Below are 21,433 nucleotides of genomic sequence, written 5' to 3' on the forward strand. Positions count from 1 at the left end.
GCGTCAGGCAATTCATTCTTTTTTCCTCCTATGGGGAGTTACTTGCCTCTTACCTATTTATTCTTAGCATAGTAGTTGCTAATTAAATCTTGTCTAGTTTGATGGAATCATCACCGGAGACTATAGTGTTCCAGTAAGCAACCTGCGCAAGTCAGCTTTTCAAACTTATTTGAGGACAAATTTCTCTGTTTTCCCATTGATAATTGTAATCTATCACATTTTATTGCACTGAGATTTAGTGCCTTAAAAAGTATCGGTCTTTCAAATGGAAAGGATAAGAGTATGGATTGTCATCCCGCTTATGTGTCGCGCAAATCTGAATTTTGTAGAGAATTCATAAATTCAAGTCACTGTTAAGCTGTCCTTTCATTCTACACGAGAAACTTGAGTAATCAAAATCACAACATTTTACTATGAGTAAATCACCAAATTTGGGGTGAAAACGACTATTTTATAGATGGAGGATACATATCAAACACAGATATACTTGACACGCATCATGGATGAATGATCAATGATAAACTCTAGGTCACAAGTGTCTGAAAACTTCCAAGTCAAACATTTTTTCATCAACGGAAAGTATAGATGGAGGATACATATCAAACACAGATATACTTGACACGCATCATGGATGAATGATCAAGGATAAACTCTAGGTCACAAGTGTCTGAAAACTTCCAGTCAAACATTTTTTCATCAACGGAAAGTACTACCGTTTGGTTGGACAGTTCATTTGAGCTCAACAATCCAACCCATCTTATCCTCTGAGAGTCCCATTTGTAGGCTGGTAAGTGCAGAGTATAACTGCTGCGACACAAGACCAACACCATCATTTCCATATGTTACCCTGCACGAATAACTCTCTAATAAGAACTTATATTACAGCAAAAAGATGCACCCGCAAATAAGAGAACACATATTAGATCCACGCATTCACAATCAATTACACAAGAATCATCAACTGATGCATTAGTTCATCAGTCAGCAACAGCAGGGTAAAACAAAATCACAAAATATGTATACCTTCTCCCTTGATGAGTAATGCTACCAACAGGAGATACAACCACTGCAGTTCCCGTACAGAAAACTTCATCAGCATCGAGCAATTCGTCCACAGACACCTGTCGTTCCTCAACCTACATATTGACATTCTAGCGTCAGAATAGTAGTAATGCAACACAAAAGACCTATTATGTATACCAATTACAAGGAAAAATGCAGTGGATATCACATTCTTTTCCCAAATTCAATTCTTAATAATAAGGTGAATGTTATTATGGCAGGAACCTAATCTTCCAAGTGTTCTCAGATTGAATCTCACAAGATAGAAAAAAATGACTTTTTTTTCGATAACTGAGAGATCCCCAATGGTCAACGACAAACAGTTCCAAACTCAGTGGAGAATGAGCCCATTCGCTATCCTTCTCCACTTAAATTAGAATAATCCGTCAAAGGTTTTGACGGATGAGAAAATGAAGGTAGATTTATCGATGTGATGAGAAAAACACGGCATACCAGGTGTTTACATGAGACAGTGATTCTACTGGCAAACATGGTTCTCCATGAAGGATATTCAACCATCAACACTCCATGTAGAATGTAGAGTTACTTCACTCAAATATTCAATCCTCAATATTTCTAATGCTTGTATACCATTCAACCTAACATGCTTGGGATTGAGGCGTAATTGTAATATTACTAATGCTTATCCATTTAAATCTTCCTTGATATACATTTCACTGATCTCGATTGTATTTGGTTTTGTTTATGTAAGCACAATAATGCTTCAGAGCCATCTAGACTATGGTTTATCGCAAACATAACAGAATAAGTTCTGATTCATCCTGGAATTAGAATTCTTAAATCAATAAAGGTCAAAGGCACATTGGGAAAATTGAATAGGGGAAAAGAGAAGGCATTAAAAAAGAGGAAGAAAGACCATCCCTCACCCACCCCACTGCCCCCCCACATAAAAAGGTGTGGAGGGCGTCATGAACCCCAGGAAAAAAAGACAGCGGAGACGAGAGGAATAGTGATAAGAAGGATGACGAACAGAGATTGCAAAGCAAGATGGGTAAGACGGATCAGGAGGAGAGCAGCACTGGTACAATGTAAGGAAGACACTGATGGTAAGGAAGGATTCAGGGGGGGGGGGGGGGAGGGCATGGCGACCAGATGGTAGTGGGGAAGTGGATAGCTGGAGCCTGGAGCTAAGAGGAAGAGAAATTGGAAAAAGCTACTCAATGCTAACTACAGTGAAGGATAAAATGGTACTCTTGCACCTAATTTAGAGGGAAAATAATCAGAGCAATTTACCTTTTTAATACCATCAACCAGGGGCAAAATGCTCCCAGAAATGGTGGATAACAATCCAATAGGACCAATACCATGATAATTTTTATCACAATGGCCATTTCCTAATGACTTTCAAACATCTTAATTTCTTTTATAAAGATGGTGACTGGGACAACTTGCGCAGACATTGATGTCTTAATTCTTTCATACCAAAATCACTAAATAAATAAATAAAACAACACTTAAACCAGCATTAGCATAAGCACCAAACATATTATGTTGAAGACAAACTGGGTACCTGGAATCCTTGACTAATAGCTACGTCGATTATGCTCTTTCGTGTAATTCCCGGTAGAATGGTTCCTTTAATTGCAGGAGTTACTATCAGATTACCCTGTGAACATGATATCGAGATAGTTGTTTTCATTAACGTGAAAGTCTTGCATCATTTTAAGTAAAGAAGATTCATCTACACTTTCAAAAAAAAAATTAAGAAGATTGTTCAAATAACTCATAGTATCCATGTATGACAAATGAATAAAATAATAGTAAGTCATGTGAAATCTTTAAGATATTTGAAAAATATTTTGCACACAGAAGAAATCTAAGATCATTATTTTGGGGTGATCCGTCGAGCAAATTCTTCTTTTAAGACTACCAAAAAAAATTAAATGGATTACAAATAATAGCTCCACGTATCATAAGACTTTATTTTCTTCGATACCAAGTTTATGTTATAAACGATCATATGCTCAAGAGTTAAACTTTCAAATACAAGAATCAAGATTTATGAAAAAAGATAGTGAAAATTGAAATGCTAAAAAATTACAAAAATCCATCTAAAGCATAAAAAACACATGTTCATAAGCAGTACATAAAGAATAAATATAAAAAGACATAAAAGTATTCTTTGCAAGATAAGTTTTGAAAAGAAATTCCTGTCTCATCTTCAAAAATAAAGTTCTTATGTCATCCTTCAATAAAACAAGTGTCACATTCTCATTCAGCCACCACTAGCAAAATATCTTACAATGAGGACACACAATATTTGTTTAACTTTATACCTTCACAATAAAGACATTGCAAGAGGAAACCTCTTCGAGATATCTTTTCTGAACACAGTCAAGGTACAGAACATCGGAATAGCCTTTTGCTTTAGCAACACTCTGTGCCTTCAGAACCTACATTTATAACCCAAAGATGAAACATGGAATCATTCAGGATGGCAGATTGGATAAAATATCAAATAATTAGTGAAGGGTGCAAGTAGCATTTCTTCTCATGAAACTATCTTTCATTTCTTTTTACATGTATTAGAATAATGTTCTTCACCTTGGATATATGTGAATAAATGACATAGAGTGAAAATTTAAGAAGCATGAAGGAATGAGATCGACTCCAGTTAGGTCAACTAAGTAAGTGATCAAACAATTCTAGAAAATGACTTCATAAACTTGTTCGATATATAAGTGTAAGGGAAAGCTAATTGCAAAATATTTGATCATATGTCTTGGTGAAATACAAAGGGATGATGATGACATGCAGAAGGAATAGCAAAGCTCAAGTGGGAACTCAGGGATGTTTATTCTCATCAACCTCTAAGAAGGAAATGCAACTAAGGCTCCAATTAAGGCGTCAGAAGATAAAACTTGTACTGCAACTTAAATAAACTAAAGGTTGTCCATAAGGCTAGCTTACTGCAGCATAATTTCCAATAGTCTTGACACCTCCAGTACCGCCAGGTGTTGCACGGTGCATTTCAGTCTCAACTACCAAATTTATTGGTGCCAAACCTTCCTGCGGAAAAAGAAAAAAGGGAAAAGGAAAAGAGTGATCTGAGAGAGGGACCTGCCGTACAATATGATCATCGAAAGGTCTGAAACATAGACATGAAAGTTTATAGCAAGAGACTACCATGCACACTTGAGTTTTGATGTTCAACAACAAATCGACAATCGTTCGGTACTTTCTAAATTCTGGACCATGGACACCAAACTATTTGGTGTTTTCGGTTGTGATATTGTCTTGCAGTCAACTTTTTCACATTTGCATTTCTCAAAAAGATAGTATTACTTTTGATAAGTTTCTCACCTCTTCAAACACTCTCTTCTTGGCAGTCCCTATTATATGCTAGAATCCATCATGTTAAAACTTACATACCACACTAAAGTTTCTTTTCTTTGTTTTGAAAAGTGGTACACCACACTCAAGTTCAAGATCTCAAAGCTAGTTGAAGTTATTCAAATGACTAATCTAATATATCTTCATAAAAAATAATTATTCTGATATAGTATACATTCTTACATAATAATTCTAGCTTTTCTGATGAGCCTTAGTAAAAAATTATCAAATTAATGAAGACATATTAACTACATTTCAAACTTTGAATAGTCTACACACTGTACTTCGGATATTGACATGCAGAAACTAGCAAAAGCAATCACTAAAAAGAGAAGATACAACAATAGCATTAGTAAGTATAAATTAAAAATGGCAGGGATTTAGAGAAAATACCTTAAAATAATTTCCAACAGGTGATACATAAATCAGAAATGTGTACTCAGGAGCTGGAGCAAGACCAAGGACAGCTCCACTCCCCATAAGCAGAGGTCTTATGTATAATGAACCTTTACCGGGAGGAGGAATCTGAAGTAAGCAAAGTAAATGAATCTAGTGGGCACAAGACACTCAATAACATAGTTTCTAATTAAGATTGAAGGGACATATTACCCATCTTTCATTCGCTAAAACAGTGGCTTTCACTGCTTCCAGAAACTGTTCAACAGAGGGTGAAGGCATACACATACGTTCAGCACCCATCTTCAAACGCGTTGCATTTTCCTCGGGTCGAAACAACAATATATTGCCGTCATGTTTTCGATATGCTTTTAAACCTTCAAACAATCCCTATTAATATTTCCAACCATTTTCAGTAAGTCTGACACATGAAGTAAAACTGTAATCATTCAAATGAATAGCAAACAAGAAATATATTTAAGACTAAAAAAGGTTTCTTCAGATGCCATCATAATACAAAAGGGAAAAACTAACCTGACCATAATTTAATATTCCAGCAGATGGACTCAACTCAATGTTACCGAAACGCTGTAATTCACCCTTAGAAAAGTTTTCACCTTGAGAGCATTTCATGCTATACATATAATCAGTAGGCATAAAGCCAAAGCCAAGGTTGTCCCAATCGATGTCGGCTAATTCAAATGCTACGTTGCTGTTATAAAACAGAGCTTTTATCAATTATTGGGGAAGCAATGCAAGGGATCTAGAGCCACTTCATAGTTCATAGATTATCTGTACATTAAGAACTTTACAACCCACGGAAACTGCATTTGACTTATCTAAGTCAGCAAGCTCCAACATGAAGTTGTTGTTTTCCTTTTAATTGATGTATTCTTGTGGTACTTGCATTAGAGGGAAGGTTTGCCCAGATTGGGAAACATTACATCCCTTCCTATATGTGAATACATACAGTCCATGAACGTTGTCCTTTAGAGCGTTGATTAACATGTTAAGGCATTTTTGCCCTTCAAAAAAAGTATAATCTTAGACATCTACAGTGATATAGCATATTCTGAGTCCAATCTCTCTTTCTCTCTCTCTCAAATAAATCATATCGAAGAAGGAAAAAGTGGTTGCGTCTTTGTGAAATGTAGGTTGTAGTCACTTCAATGCAGCTTGAGAACACACAATACCTACGAATTTCTATGTTTTGGCTGGTTCTTACCAATGTGGTAACTAAAAAGCATCTAGGGAACAGACATAACCCAAAAATTTATAACTGAGTATCAACAATTCGTGACATGATATTTTTCTATTTCCTAGCACTAAAATCAAATAGTCTACAATATTTTACAACAATTCACCATTAACAAAGTAGTGAACAGCATAACAATTTGGTATCTATGTTTTAGAAGCAGGGCATCTGAATCCTAAAACTAAAAGAAATAAAACTGGTCGAAGAAAAGCTAAATACCTTGCAGGAGAGGCCACACGAAATGAATTTCCACTGTTTATGGCACTATTATCAATATAAGAAGTAAAATGCGACTGCTTCTGAAGCTGCAATACAAATTCCAACACACAAAGTCAACCAAATCTACACAAAATCTAGACGCATAAAGCTAACATCATACACACAGGTAACCATAAAGAAGCATCAGTTTCAATCAAAACAAACGAGAAAATGAGATTTGAATAGCTGAAGGTAAGAAAAAACCTTGAGATGGAGCGGACAAAAATGGCTTTTATCGATGGAAAGAGGAAGAAGCTTAATAGCAGTTCGTGATGAACCAATAAGGTGGTTATGGTGACCGGGATTAGGGTAAAGGCCCGCAAACACGGCGGCGCTCTCCATTTAGCCTTTGTGTTATCTCTCTGCTCAGCCCTCCTTGCCCCGTCCGGCGTTAAAAATTGACAAATGTGTTTTGTTAACTCTTGCAAAATCCCAAGTTCCTTACTATTATATGTGCTGACTAGGCTTTTTACGGATCTATCCGCCAAAAACTTCAATCATAAAAATCAAGAAACTTATATAAATATATAATATTAAAAAAAGATTTATCATTTTTAGCAATAAAAAAATAATTTTACTGAACACTTATAATACATTTATAATACAGTTTTAATACATATTGTAGAAAACTATTTATAAAACATATATAATATAAATTTTATAAATGGATAATACATTTATCACATATTTTAATAGACTTATAATATATAATAGACTTAGTTTCTTACTACACAAACATAATATATATTTTAAAACACTTATAATACATTTATATTGTATGCATAATTCACTTTTAATACAAGTGTAGATTTATCATAATATTGTTATATATTGTTATAAATGGTAATAAATAAAAAATATCGCTAAAATCAATAATTAATTTTTAAAAAGCACTCAATTAAGTAATTTTTCCAAAAATTAATTAGTAGTATGGTTTATTAAAATCTAGTTTAAATATTTAAATGGAGACCGAGTGGATCAATTAGTCTGTTGGGGTCAATGAACCGGATCGTGATGCTTCAGCGGCCCAACTCGGGGATTGGACCTTTTACGGTCAGGGGTACACTTTAGAGGCCCAATACTATTTTGGAGTAACTCATTTTGATTATAAAAGTTCTCCGAATATATCTGGCAAACAAGGGGAGAAAAAGTACTACTACCTCCGTCAATAAAACCAAACTGAAAATCGCATTAAATCAAAAATTAATTAGTGATTTGATTTGGTATTGAAGAAAAAAATTCAATTATATTAGGTTCGTTTGGTTTTAACTTTAAAAAGTCAATTCGAGATCAAACCAATCCGATATCATATATATAATTTTTAAAAATTATTTTATACATAAATATATTTATTTTGATATAATTTATAAATATACCTTTTACTTTTTCATAGTTTTATATTTTAACAATATTATTTCAAGTTTAATTTAGAATTTTGAATAGTCCAATAAAAATTATAGATATTAGTAACTCTGATAAAGCTCAAATCAAAATAAAATCAATACTACTGTTGATATAGAAAATCAACTCAATGCAAAGAATGACAATAATTAATGTTAAATATTTTTTCTTTAATTATATACTAGTGAAATTATTTGCGCTTCGCGCGGCTATATTATATATATATATATATAATTCTTAAATGATATAAAATAGTATATAATAGTTAAATTCAGATTAATGTCGGATATATAAATAATATTGATATTTCTGTTCATCTGCGATATGATAGATTTTTTTGTCTTTTTTCAATATACAAAATAGAATATATTTTTTGCATCTTTTTAAGTGCAAACTATTCATATGTATATAGTAAAACAAAATATTTATTGTGGTAAAGTAAATGGAATAAGAGACCATATTTTGAAATAACAATATACTATTCTGCATTAAAATATTGTATTTTAATTTTCTCTATCTTTTGTAAGAGTAATTAATTCTATATACAAATTCTGATTTCGTAAAAAATTAAATTTCATCGTTGTGTCTTTATTATAACATTCGTTTATAATAATTTCTAAACATTAATTTAATATTTAAAATACTATGAAAATAAAAGACACAAAAATTATAAAAATATTTAAGAGTGGAAGTTACAAGTAATATGAAGAGATATGAATCATTAAATATATTACTAATCATGCATTGATTTTATTTGTAATAATAAATTAATGAATGTGAAAATAAGGAGATGGGGGAGTGTGGATAAAAAATGAACAAAAATAATAATAAGTGATCGGTGGATGTGTCACCTTATTATTTCAAAAACTCCAATTATATAATATATAGATGATGGATTTTTTTAGTTATGTTATTAAGACATATAAAAAATATATAAATAACTTACGCCGTTACATTGACAAAGTAATTAAAAATAAAAAATATATATAAATACATTTCAAACAAAAAAGAATAGTGATGAAAATAAATTGTAATGTACGCAAAACAAAAAAAATGAATCATAGAATTAGTATTTTATTTTATAATATATTTTTTTGTGAGCATAATAAAAATGAAACTCCTGATCATTATAGTTTTTTTTTTATTGAAATTGAATAATTATATTAATTGTGCTTCATTACAAAAAAAAAAGTAGGTTAGTAAAGACCAAATGAGTAGTATTTTCAATACATTCAGCTAAGTTATTAATACAATCCAGAGTTGAAAAAAAAATATAGCAAAAGTAATTCCTAATTAATCGTCAAAAACAGTTTTTCTTCTACCATTTTCCTTTGCAAGTATATCCATCACCATATTCTGCTCCCTAGCTATGTCAAACTCTTCATCATATGCTACAAATGGAATAAGAAATTTAAACATAGTTATGAATAAATAATATATTATACCATTAAAAAATAATCATATCAAAAGAAAGGAATCTAAACTATACAAAATATCTACAAATTATTTTTACAATTGTACTGACAATAAACAATAATCATCTCTTTGAGTCTAATAAATATTGTAAACAAACTACAGTATGTGACTATAATGTTAGTGTAGAGTGCAAACTGATTGTTAGAGAAAACAATTACTATGTTACTTGCTTGTAGGATGATAATACATAAAATAATAAAATATTAAGAAAGCATAAAAGTACATAAAGATAAAAAGAAAGACTCGAGAATAAAAATTTTCTTACCTTCACGTACTTCTTTATTGTTGTACGTGAATTAAATCACAAACCAATATATTGAATAAGAGAAAGGATAATCTTGAATGTGAATTTCCATGAAACTAGATATGAATTTATATAGGCAAAATAGAGAAAATAAAAAAAAAAAGACTTGAAAAAAAAATATTTCTTTCTTCATATAATTCTTTTTTGTTACATGTTATTCCATTCACAAATCAATATGACGAAGAGAAGAAATGATAATCTTGAATGTGAATGTTCATAAAACTCAATATGAATTTATATAGGTAAATAGAGGAATACCACAAGACACCATAAACTTACAAATTAAAGTTTGGAGGTTATGAACATGAAAATTATGGGGATTATGAATATTATTAAAAGTAAAAATTAAGGAGGTGTAAATGATGGGTAATTATTAAGAATAGAAATTAAAGATACGCGAGTTATGAATAATTACTTCTTGTAAATTGACATATGAAGAGTATCTGTTCTAAATGTTCCTTCATCAATAAAATATTTATTTGTAATAAATTAAATAATTTACTTTAACAATATAATAATTAATTTAAATAAGAAAAAAAAGCCCCAAAGAGGAGAAAAAAATAAATGCAAATGGAGGCCATATAGAGGTGCCACGTCACTTTGTCTATGTTTTTCCTTTATATTATACATAGATTGGTTTAGATAATTGAAACACATAACCTAATTTTAGTCTTCTTTAATGTTTAGTCATATAATTAATACTTATTAGACTTATTTTTGCATGATTTAGTAATTTAAAATTATAACTATTTTCATCTTGACTTATCTATTTGCAATATTTGTTTTATGTGATTACATTATTATTTTTGTTGAATATTTTTGCATCATCAATCATATTATATTTGTGCTATTTTCTTAAGAGATACATTAGATAATTGTATTTGGCAGGATTAAAGAAGTATTTGAAACACAAGTTAATTATATTTTTGTATAAATACTTTACTGGGAAAACTCAAAAAACCCGAGAAATCTGGAAAAAAAAAATCCAAAAAATTTGAGGTCAAAAAACTTAAATTTCATCAGTTTAGTTTGGTTTATGGATTTAAAATTACGAAACAAATAATTTGGTTTGGTATTTAAAAAATCCGAACTAACTCCGTCCATGTACACCCCTACTACTACGTTTGTTCCTTCCATATATTCAGCACAAGAAGGCGATTTATCAAAATCATACTCTATTTGATTCAATTTATTCGTCTGATTTCGATTTGAGATGAAGTTAAAAAAAGAAGAAGACTTTTGAACATCATGATCTTAAACCAAAGATATTTAGAATGTATCAAATATCAATTAGTCTCATGGTCATACACATGTCATGTCAAAAATTGTAAAAAGAAAAAAATATATTCTTCTTTAAACAAACTAAATAAAAAAGTAAGAAACATAAATTGAAATCTCTGGAATAATAATTTAAACGAGCTGGTGGAAGGTACAAATGGGTGTCTAAGTTTGGGTTTGGTGAGATGATTTTCCAGAGGTAATACACCAGGGAGCCCAAGGATATTGTGAATTCTTAAAATGGGACGAACCATGCAGATGGACAAGCAAATAATGCAGGGTTTGTCCTGCCTAGCAACGAGTGTGAGCCTATGTAGTTGCAGAAGACAAGTTGGATGGATTTACACACACACAGCGTTAAGAATCAAGCTGCAATTTTTTTATATGAATAAGTTATGTAGTTATTACTATATTTCTAGTCAAATACGAATTATTAAACTGGAAATTTAACTATAATGATTCTCAAAAACTAGAAATTTTTAGTACGATATTTCAATTCCAATCACTAGAAATTAGTTATTCTAACTTTTAACTTGTTTCTATGAAAGCAGATAAAGTGTCACTCGTTTCAGCAATTAAATTGAAATGATGGAAGTTAAATACTTATTATTAAGCTTTATAATTTTGAGAGGTTTTCTCTCAATCTCTTTCGACCTATCTGAACAAATCACTCTATCTATGAATTGATTTGAAAATAACACGACAGTGTAATAGTTGATGTCTCGTATTTAAAAGCTTAGCCTTTTAGCATATTCATTTGTCTGTTCCAAAAGAGTGAATCCGTAATTTCCTGTTAAGTTGTTCACTAATTGAAAACGTTGCTATTTACAAAATGAAACAAAACAGACCGAGCTCGATCCGAATTGGCGCTGTAGTCCAATATGAAGTTAATTGGGCTCTCCTTTTGGGAAGTCCACATACATTCCACCCTTAATTCTCCACCAAAAGGCCATCATATCGTTACACTATCAAACAGGTAAAATTCTCAAATAAGTGCTTGAGTTTCACTTGTAAAATTTTAAACTGTTTGAGTTTACTGTCAATGTAAAATTTCATCTATGTAATTTTATCTTTTATCTCTTCTTCATTTTTTTTCGCGTGAGCTAAAATGATCTAAAAACTTTACTATCAATGTAGATCATATTCTTCTTACTTTTTTAAAAAAAAATTGTATACACCTGGATCATTATTCCTTTCCTCATTATTTTTCTTGCTCCGTCTAGTTCATGTTTTCTTTTGTCTTTTCACCAATACAATGAGGACAAACCTACACAAATCTTCTCACTCATCTATCAGCTCCTCCTCTCGTAGATCGGTGCGATTTTACGAAACCTCCAACACAGTCCCTTAACTAATTCTGAAATCTCCGCATACAAAGTAAAATAAGAGCTTCACTCGCGTTGATCAATCAATAGGGTTGCAGCCACATAAACTTTTGCAATATTTGCGTTATTTGACACTAATATTTACTGTTTTAAAGAAGAGAAATAAAATAACGTTGGAACTTGGAAGCTTGTGAAAAGTCCACTCCAAGTCATAACAAGAGGGGGAAAAATCAAAGTCATCTTCACCAAAACCACGAGAAAACAAAATGTAGAAAAAAAAACTATACGTACAGAGACAGACTTATAAAAGGTGTATGAACACCAAATAAGACTGACTTTGGGCGATGAAATTACAACAAGTCAAAGGTGGCTTTTTATTATATCATTTACCTAGAAATGACTGTTGAATTTCACTGTTTTGAAAATATTTTATGTACAATAATCCAGTTCATAAAGTTAATGATTCGTGAAAATTAAAACATTGTTAAATAGAAGATTAAGGTTTTTCAACAAAGAAAGAAGGAAACGGTCTATGGAGTGGGCGACCACCATATATTCTCTCTCATGTTTGAGACATTCTTATCCAATGTTTATAGTATGGAAACCAATAATTATATTAATTACTTTTAGGATGGACTTTTTCTTACTCCTTACCTTTGTGTGCAGGAACCATGTACCGAACAACTTAATTTCCATTGTTTTATAGCTGCACTCCAGGTGTTACGTGACTTCTTCCCTTGATAATACACTATATTGTAGAAAGGAAGCAACTGACGTCTTGACGGAATTTAACAATTATAATAATAAATTGGACGATAAATAAATCAATATCAAAAGAAGCATAATCATTAATATGATTTGATCAATTGACCTACATACGAAAAAAATAATTTAAAAGAAAGTATAAAAACTATTGGGAGAAATATCTCCTCCTAAGCAAGATTTTATAAATGACTACACCACTTGTTTTTGTATGAAATAGAAAATTACAGTAGGATTCAGTTAAAATAGAAAATTCACGACAAACTCTAACGTTGACCTTACGCAAAAGAAATGTTGCTACTAAGCTCAGATGTTTTAAGAGACACTAAGAATTAAATTTGCAGTTTATGACATCCTTGATTAAGGAAATTACTCAAAATTGTGACTAGATAGAGGAATACTAATTATAATCAGTAGGAGTTCTAAGATTGTGGTTGATCACCTAGAACTCAAATTAAAATTGTTCTAATTGGAAAACGAAGTACAAGTCTTAAGACAACTAATACTTCTTAATTACTAATTTCCTATACATTGTTTTCATCCTCTGCTTTTGACAAAGTCGTATATTTGACTCTTCCAGAGTAGTTTTTTGTTTTGTAAAAGTTGATTTTTTTCTTCCTTTTCTTGGCTTTTGATTGATATGATTTATTGTATAAAATTTCAAACTTTTCTTTTCGTTAAGCCATTAATCTTGAGTTCAATTCAACTCCAAAAGTAAGCTAACTTAAGATATGAGGATTGCTCAAATCATATTAAAGAGACCACTCATCTTTTGAATAGCCGATGTTAGACTCTTTCACATCTCCTCAATGAAAATTGAAATAAATTCTACTCTAATACCATGTTAATCAATGAATCTTTGTACAATCTCAAAAAATGAATGTTGTTCAAACTATATGATTACTCATTTCTTGAATTGACCGATGTGGAACTCTTTCAAAAATGTGCAAATGATATTCTTCAAAACAATTTAACCAAACTCCACCTAATTATTTTTTCCCTTGTTTTAAAGTTGAAGATAAACATCTATACCGACGTACAGTACTGCGGGAAAACCAAAGATTGGTAAGCTTGAGTTCTTCATTTTATAATCTTACTTTGAAAAAAATGAATCACTTTTTATTATTGAAGTTTAAAACTTGAAAGCTGAAGACGACGTCCAAGAAATTACCACATCAACCATAGGAAAGTAGGGACAACAACGGTCAATTTCGATGACGGCAATTCTGGCATAAGATGTGTTAGTGGACAGTATTTTAATCTTAAATTCCTTTTCGATCGCCTCTTCTAAAATAAGAGGATATGGACATTCATATATACAGGATTAATTGTGATGTATCTTCCTTCCATTATCAGCTTGTCTCAGATTATTATTGTTCCTAAATTAGAGGCCTAGACAGAGCATCATGCAATTGTTTCTTTATGTCTTTACATGTACCATATGTTCTGAGACAAAAGTTTCGCAGTTCAATAGGAGGTAAATATTCAATTGGATGATGAGTGGAAAACACTGTATTACTACTAGCTTATTAGACTTGTCTTTAAAGCTTGAGATTCAACTGTTTATCCTAGGAACATCGGGTGTATATATGTGTTACGTTGTGTCGTATCATATGTCTAAGTCCCTTTATATGGATAACTAGCAAGGTGTGAGGTATCAGAGGAAATAGATGTACCTCAAATATTCATGATAGGGACAAAAAAGGACTTTGCAAACAGTAGCCCCCCATCGAAATGTTCCTACTAGAGTTTGAAGCGAACGGGACTAAACGACCTCATGTTGGAGAGAATTCAACATATTACTATTTGGCCCCTTAAGATATTCTCGAATATAATTAGTACTCAGGGGAAAGTCTGCATGAAAATCACAGCTAATTATGACTTAAATAATAGTAGAGGTAAGTAATATAACAATAAGAAAGTTATATAACATACATACCTTACTACTCCGCTACTCGGCCTTAATTTTAGATAAAATTGAAATCATAACTTTTTGAGATAATATTAATTTTTCTTTCTATCTTTACTTTTCAACAATAATTAATAGAATACAAGAGTTAAATAAATTACCATCTTAAATTTCCACACACAGCTAGGATGACATTCATTTTTAGATCATTATATGCATACACTACTAAGTTCATATATACTATGTACTCCATTGATCGGAACCGTATATGTCCAAGTATTATATACACACCAAATTAAAAAATAAACGTTCAGGATCTAACTTTACATTGACACCGTACCAGTGTGTGTGTGTGTGTGAACAATAGGGGGATCATGAATTGCATGATGGTATATATATATATAAATATATGTATAGATTCGTATAAACTAAGTAAGACAATGAGAAAACATTTGATACTACTCTTCTGGCATTCAAATTGCGTTATTATTTTAATCTCAAATAAAGACTACTCTCTTTTTCCATTTCCACTTTATTGAAAAAGCCGGTAATCATTCCCATCCCCATGTCTCTCCTTCTCCAGCTATTATAGTCTCTCAATATATCTTTTCCCTCTTTCATCTATCTTGCTACCTTCTATATATATATATATATATATATATATATATATATATATATATATAAAGAGATTAACTAATATTCAGAGAAAAGAGTCAGCAACTAGAGATCAAAATGGGTAGAGCTCCCTGCTGTGACAAAGCCAATGTCAAGAGAGGACCATGGTCACCTGAAGAAGATTCCAAACTCAAGGCCTATATTGAGCAACATGGAACTGGTGGTAATTGGATTACCCTTCCCCAAAAAGTCGGTGAGTAACAACGAAATTATGTGATCAAATTCATCTAAAAGCTTAAAATGACAAGATAATATACACTAGTTTTATTTTACTTAATTTTATTATCATAGTCGTAAGTCCTACTAGCTACCATTCGAACATTAATTTCTATATGATCATGCTTCTATTTGAACAAATTGAGGTTTAATTTATAATTCATATTGTTTTTATTTGATTTATAATTAGGTCTCAAGAGATGCGGGAAGAGTTGTCGGCTTAGATGGTTGAATTATCTCCGGCCAAACATCAAGCACGGAGAGTTCACCGATGAGGAAGACAACATAATCTGCACTCTCTACATGAGTATTGGCAGTAGGTAATATCTATGCATCACTTATTTTTCAATTCCAAGGCTACCCTCAGTCAAGGCTATTGTATAAGTAATTTATTCTCTTTCTATAAGGTAATTAAAGCATCTTGATCGATAATTCATTAACATGTTACTACAATTTTTCAATATCAAAGATGGTCAATTATTGCTGCACAATTACCTGGGCGAACGGATAATGACATCAAGAACTACTGGAACACAAGGCTGAAGAAAAAACTACTACTATGCAATAAGCAGCGAAAGGATCATCGGCCACGGACTGGATACATTAATCATAATAAGCTAGAGATGATGAAGGAACACGACAATTTCTTTGCTACTCATCAAATTATCAATAATGCATATACTTGGCCTTCACAACAAATACTCTTCTCTACACTAATTGCACCACAAAATCATGACCTGGCAGAAAGCAGCAGTGCAAACAGCCACAACTTTCAATATTCCAGTACTGATCAGGTTTATTTCTCCCAAGATCAATTGTGTCAAATTAGGTCCAACAATCAGCTTGCATCAATGAATCTCGTAAATGGCAATACTTGTAATTCTTCAGTGATGATAAGCAATGGCTGTTACCCTAGTAACGGAGATATCAACAACGGTTTGCCAGAGTATAGTAATTACAATATTTCCGTTGGGCTGGATCATGACGCACTCAACAGTACTAGTACTACTCATTCTCAGCAAGTAGATAAAAGTGTATTGGAAATGGTCAATAGTAGCACTATTAGCACCACATCACAAGATCAAAGTACAAGCTGGGAAGAATTGAGTCCTCTTGTTAATTACCCTCCGTCAGTATTCGAAACCGTATCACCCTATTATGTATTTGAAGAGCCAAGGTACCAGGGGTTGTTGAAACAGTAAAACATTAATTTTAGCCATATATATATTATGTAACTTTCCTAGTTTCAGTCAACTTTTCAGTATGGTGCATATTCACTGAAACTTAGAGATATGTTTGGTTACTTTCTACTATCACTTTCATATGACTTGATTACTACTACAGTGTTAAAATTCTTTGTATTTCCTCGATATATGTGCACATATTTTTTTGTTGTACGTGTTATGCTTTATTAGATTTCTTTTGCACTAGCTCATATTGCTCATATGGTTGTTGTGAGTATGGTATATATCCTATAGATAGAGACCTGCAGTGCTAGTTTAATTTATAGGGATCATCCGAAGCAAAGTTAGGATCTGAAGCTTTATGAATTCTAAATTCTAATATTTTTATGTTATTGAGTTTTAAAATTATAATTTATATATGTTACATTGATTTTTAAGATAAATAAAAATTTTAAATCAAAATAGATTCGATCAAATTCGTGACACTTAAGCTCCTCGAATCGTGCATCCACTAGGTCCTCCTTTCCAGTTTTCTATAGTGATTTTTGGACATAAGAGTTAAATATATGATAAATTAATTAAGTGATCATGATTCAGTTTAATACATATGGTCCATAGAGTTTGAAGTGTATGTACGACAAAAGCATTTTGAGATAATCCCCATTGGAAAAGGCAAATGGCAATGAAAGTTGGAAAGGTACTTTGAAGTTTTGGACAAGACCTGATTGGCTTTAGCATGTAGGGTATCAAATAAATGGCAGTTTCTTCTTAGTATTATGTTGAGTTCAATTAATACAAATAACAACAAGCCGAGGAAGAGCTTATTATAAGGTCCGTGTCATGTTCGTTCCACCAGGAACAGGAAAGACTGAAATGTCGGATATTGATTCTTCAGTTTTCATATATATATATATATATATATATACATGTCAAATTAATGTCATATTAATTAGCAGCCCTTAGTTAAACTATATAGTATATCGTTTTCCAATATTTCAATGTCACCGTATCACAAGTGGTGCCTTTCAACATGAACATTATTGTACTACTTGTTTGTCCTCTTTTAAAAACTGCAATATTCTTAAGTAATAAATACAAGAGGTTTTTAGCACGACAAACACAAAAATATTTTATTACTCAGTCCATTCACCAATTTTAGTATTTTGGGAATGGAGCTTAAGATATAAATGAAGACTTTTGAATCTTATCGCCGTAAATTAAAAATGGGTGTAGTCTTTATTTTAAATTTTCTGATCTTAAACTTGTCAGATTGGATGTTAGAGTTAAAAAATCTTATCAAATATAGAAATATACATTGTTTTGAGGACAAACTAAAAAAAAATAAGACTTAAATTGTGACCAACTATTAATTATTTAGTGGTCCTTATTCTTTAATAAGTTGAGATGATTTGAACAAATAATATGCTTTACATAGAAAGAGCCCCCTAATTCTGAATTCCCGGTTCAAATTAGCTTTCCATGTGAATTTGGCAATCTTCAAACTTGTGTTTATTTGTTCAGTTATTTTCTTAAACAGAATAAGCAGTCCCACGTAGCAAAATAAAGTTGGAAAGAAGCCTCTTTTGCATGAGCATACTGACCCATTGCCCATTATTTGATTAGAATTAAAGTGCTAGTCACACTGCACTTTTTCTTACGTACTCCTGTTTTTTTTATTTGAGTTTTTAGCTTTTAACACACCTATTAAAAAAGATATTCGGAACATTAATTTAGAATTGTTATTGACTATATTAACCTTTATTTCTTCTCAAATTAATTCTTGGGAAATAGTAAAGAAATTTTAAAAAATTATCAAATCGTTTGTTAACAAAAGTAGTTTTTGAAAACAAAATTAATACTTTGATTTCCTGATTGCTCAAATACAACACTTACGTTAGACTAAACAATAAAAAGAGCTAGAATATCATTTAAAAAGGAAAGGAGAAGTACTTGATAAAAACTGCACCTATGTTTCGATCCAAAAGATATTCGGTTTTAAAAGAATCAAAAGTTGTAATAAATTTCTAGTTGTTTAAGCAAAAATAATTGATGTGGAATCTTATTAGTAGTAATAAATAAATCTGGATAGAGTAGAATGTTTTATAGTCCAAACTCACGTGATTTAAAATTGTACTTGTCAAAGATTTTCACTAGCCAAAAAATCTTCTACTTTTTTTTGTCTGCTTCAAAATAAAGGTTTTATTTATTTTTAAATAACTCGTTAATTTTAATTTTTTACATGATTTATTTAAGTATATAAAAATTAAAAAATATTTTAATATATTCAATATATATTTTATTTAAGATCACAAAATTTAATTTTTAAAAATTTCATGTCAAGTCTAACAAACAAATTGAAACTGAGAAAAGAAGAAGCTTGCTTAAAGCAGATGAACAGGAGTGGGCCACACAAAAACACCAAAAAGATTGACCTGGTGTTACTAGTATATTTCTTTTTAGTTGATTCAACTTGCAATAAGTAGTAGTGTCAACCAGAGTTAAACTGTTATTTCCTTTATGAATAACCTTTCTACTATCAACTTCAACAAGGAAAGAGTGACATATTCTTATACATAAATTTCTTCAAGAATAACATCCATTTCTCATTTTGATGTGGATTGTTACCAAACTGTTCACTTTATATATATTTTTTTTACCTGGTCAGCAGAAAATTTGTATAGTACGTATTTATTTTACTCCTTTTTTTCCATTTTATTTTTATTTTAGATAATCACCCCAATCCAATATCATCTTGGTAGGTGAAGTACTTTTGAACTCCATCTCAAATTATTTATTATGATTTTTAAATATACTTATCTCATATTATTTATTTTTTTAGAAGCTCAAGATAAAATTAATTATTTTTCATCAATTTATCTTTAGTAATTATTGTTCTTCAAGATTACAAATATCTCAATTATGAATGATATTTTAATTGTTCGAATATCAATCAAAGGTGATAAAACCAAAAAATCCTCCTACGTAAATGTTTCAAAGATGTGTAAAAGAGAATCTTATTAGAGAAGAACTCTTATTCGAGATGGAACTTGCTCAATACTATTTCATCCTCCACTTTTATTTTTACACGTTTCTTAAGAAGTGTATTTTTACTAATTTACTCTAAAACTTTTTTGAATACACTCTATTTATGTGTTTTATTCAGAAATACCAAGATTAACAATTGAAGAACTTTTTTGGAATTTTAAGATATTTATACTTTCAAAAAGAACTAATTTTAAAGGCAAAATGAGAAAAAAAACAATTAATTTTATCTTGATTTTATAAATTGACAAGTAATTTCGTACAATAGACCCTTGTGGTCGGGCCCTTCCTCGGACCCTGCGCATAGCGGGAGCTTTAGTGCACTGGGCTGCCCTTTTTTTTTACAAGTAATTTAGAACATATATCTATATATATTATAAAGGAGAGTAGTTTGCAATGTGGTTAAGCCAAGTGGCAAAATATTTTTTTTTTTTTTGAACGAAAACCACCAAAACAGATTTGGCAGTGATTTATTAGAACAAAATGATCCGTACAATACATTCTCAAAAGATAAAGAAAAGCATAAAATTAAAGGGATGATTTACAGCCAACCAAACAAGTATAATTATCTGCTGCGACCTCCAGCCTTACCTCAATACCATTTCAGACACCAACAAGCTCTCACCAGGTGCTATGGTTCAAAGTCAAAAGAATACTAATTCATGCTTGAAAGTTGTAGTAGAAATTGTCGTTCACTCAGTTGTAACTGTAATTATGTTGAAGATGCGAATACTTGTCATCGAATCAGCTTTGAAGTTCTTATTTTTCTTCCGACTTGATGTGTTGCCTAATTATTTGATGCAGCTCTCCTGGTAGTTGTTAATCTCCGGGTATGTGGTGATCTTTAGCTCTCCTAATCCTCAGATATGGTATTTGGAACTTTTCTGTGTTTAGCATCTTCCTTGCTGTGACAGGAAGTGAACAAAAATTATCAAAGTGATGGTTACCTGCAAAATCAAGAGCATAGTTTGTTAAGAAATCAGCCAACCCATTTCCTTCCCTCAAGACATGTTCCACCCTCACTTCCTTATCCCTCCTCAGTCTGTAGATATCATTTGTGATCATTGATATGCTCCATGGGGTCTCCCACTGTCCAGTCAAAATCATTTTCATTGTCATTGAGTCTGTTTCCAACACCACTGGTAGGAGTTTGTGTGTAACACAGTGCTGAAGTCCCTCATGTAATGCCCTCGCTTCTGCTATCAAATTTGATCCATCTGGTATCCTTCTTGCTGCTGCATACTGAAGGTCTCCTACTGCATTTCTAATACAAAAGGCAACTGAGCTTGGTCCAGGGTTTCCCCTAGAAGCTCCATCAGAATTACATTTGTACCATCCCTGTTCAGGAAACTCCCATTTCACTATTCTGGTTACAAGTTTTGGCCTGTATGTTTCAAATTTTTTCAGTATTTGAGGTATGCATCTTGGTAAGTTTTCCTGCCCTTTGTAGCTCATTCGAGTCAATTGATATGTAATCATGTTTATCTCATAAATCACTTTGTTGATGGACATCTTCCCTCCATGTAGCACTGTATT

General features: G+C 31.5%; 2 protein-coding genes across 2 annotated transcripts; one reads left to right on the forward strand and one right to left on the reverse strand.

Moving 5' to 3' along the window:
• Positions 1–384: 384 nt before the first annotated feature.
• LOC129873639 (branched-chain amino acid aminotransferase 2, chloroplastic-like) lies at positions 385–6,755 on the reverse strand. Its single transcript, XM_055948766.1, has 10 exons — positions 6,530–6,755; positions 6,287–6,372; positions 5,347–5,524; positions 5,026–5,202; positions 4,810–4,941; positions 3,994–4,092; positions 3,360–3,476; positions 2,594–2,689; positions 1,024–1,136; positions 385–847 (listed from the first exon to the last, which is right to left on the reverse strand). The coding sequence occupies exons 1-10, from the start codon at positions 6,665–6,667 to the stop codon at positions 730–732; spliced, it is 1,254 nt and encodes a 417-aa protein (XP_055804741.1). The 5' UTR covers positions 6,668–6,755; the 3' UTR covers positions 385–729.
• An 8,482-nt stretch (positions 6,756–15,237) lies between these two features.
• Positions 15,238–17,012, forward strand: LOC129873736 (transcription factor RAX3). Its single transcript, XM_055948903.1, has 3 exons — positions 15,238–15,648; positions 15,862–15,991; positions 16,141–17,012. The coding sequence occupies exons 1-3, from the start codon at positions 15,513–15,515 to the stop codon at positions 16,871–16,873; spliced, it is 999 nt and encodes a 332-aa protein (XP_055804878.1). The 5' UTR covers positions 15,238–15,512; the 3' UTR covers positions 16,874–17,012.
• Positions 17,013–21,433: the final 4,421 nt, after the last annotated feature.

The sequence above is a fragment of the Solanum dulcamara genome, chromosome 11 (genome assembly GCF_947179165.1).
Source record: "Solanum dulcamara chromosome 11, daSolDulc1.2, whole genome shotgun sequence".
Taxonomy (NCBI): Eukaryota; Viridiplantae; Streptophyta; class Magnoliopsida; order Solanales; family Solanaceae; genus Solanum; species Solanum dulcamara.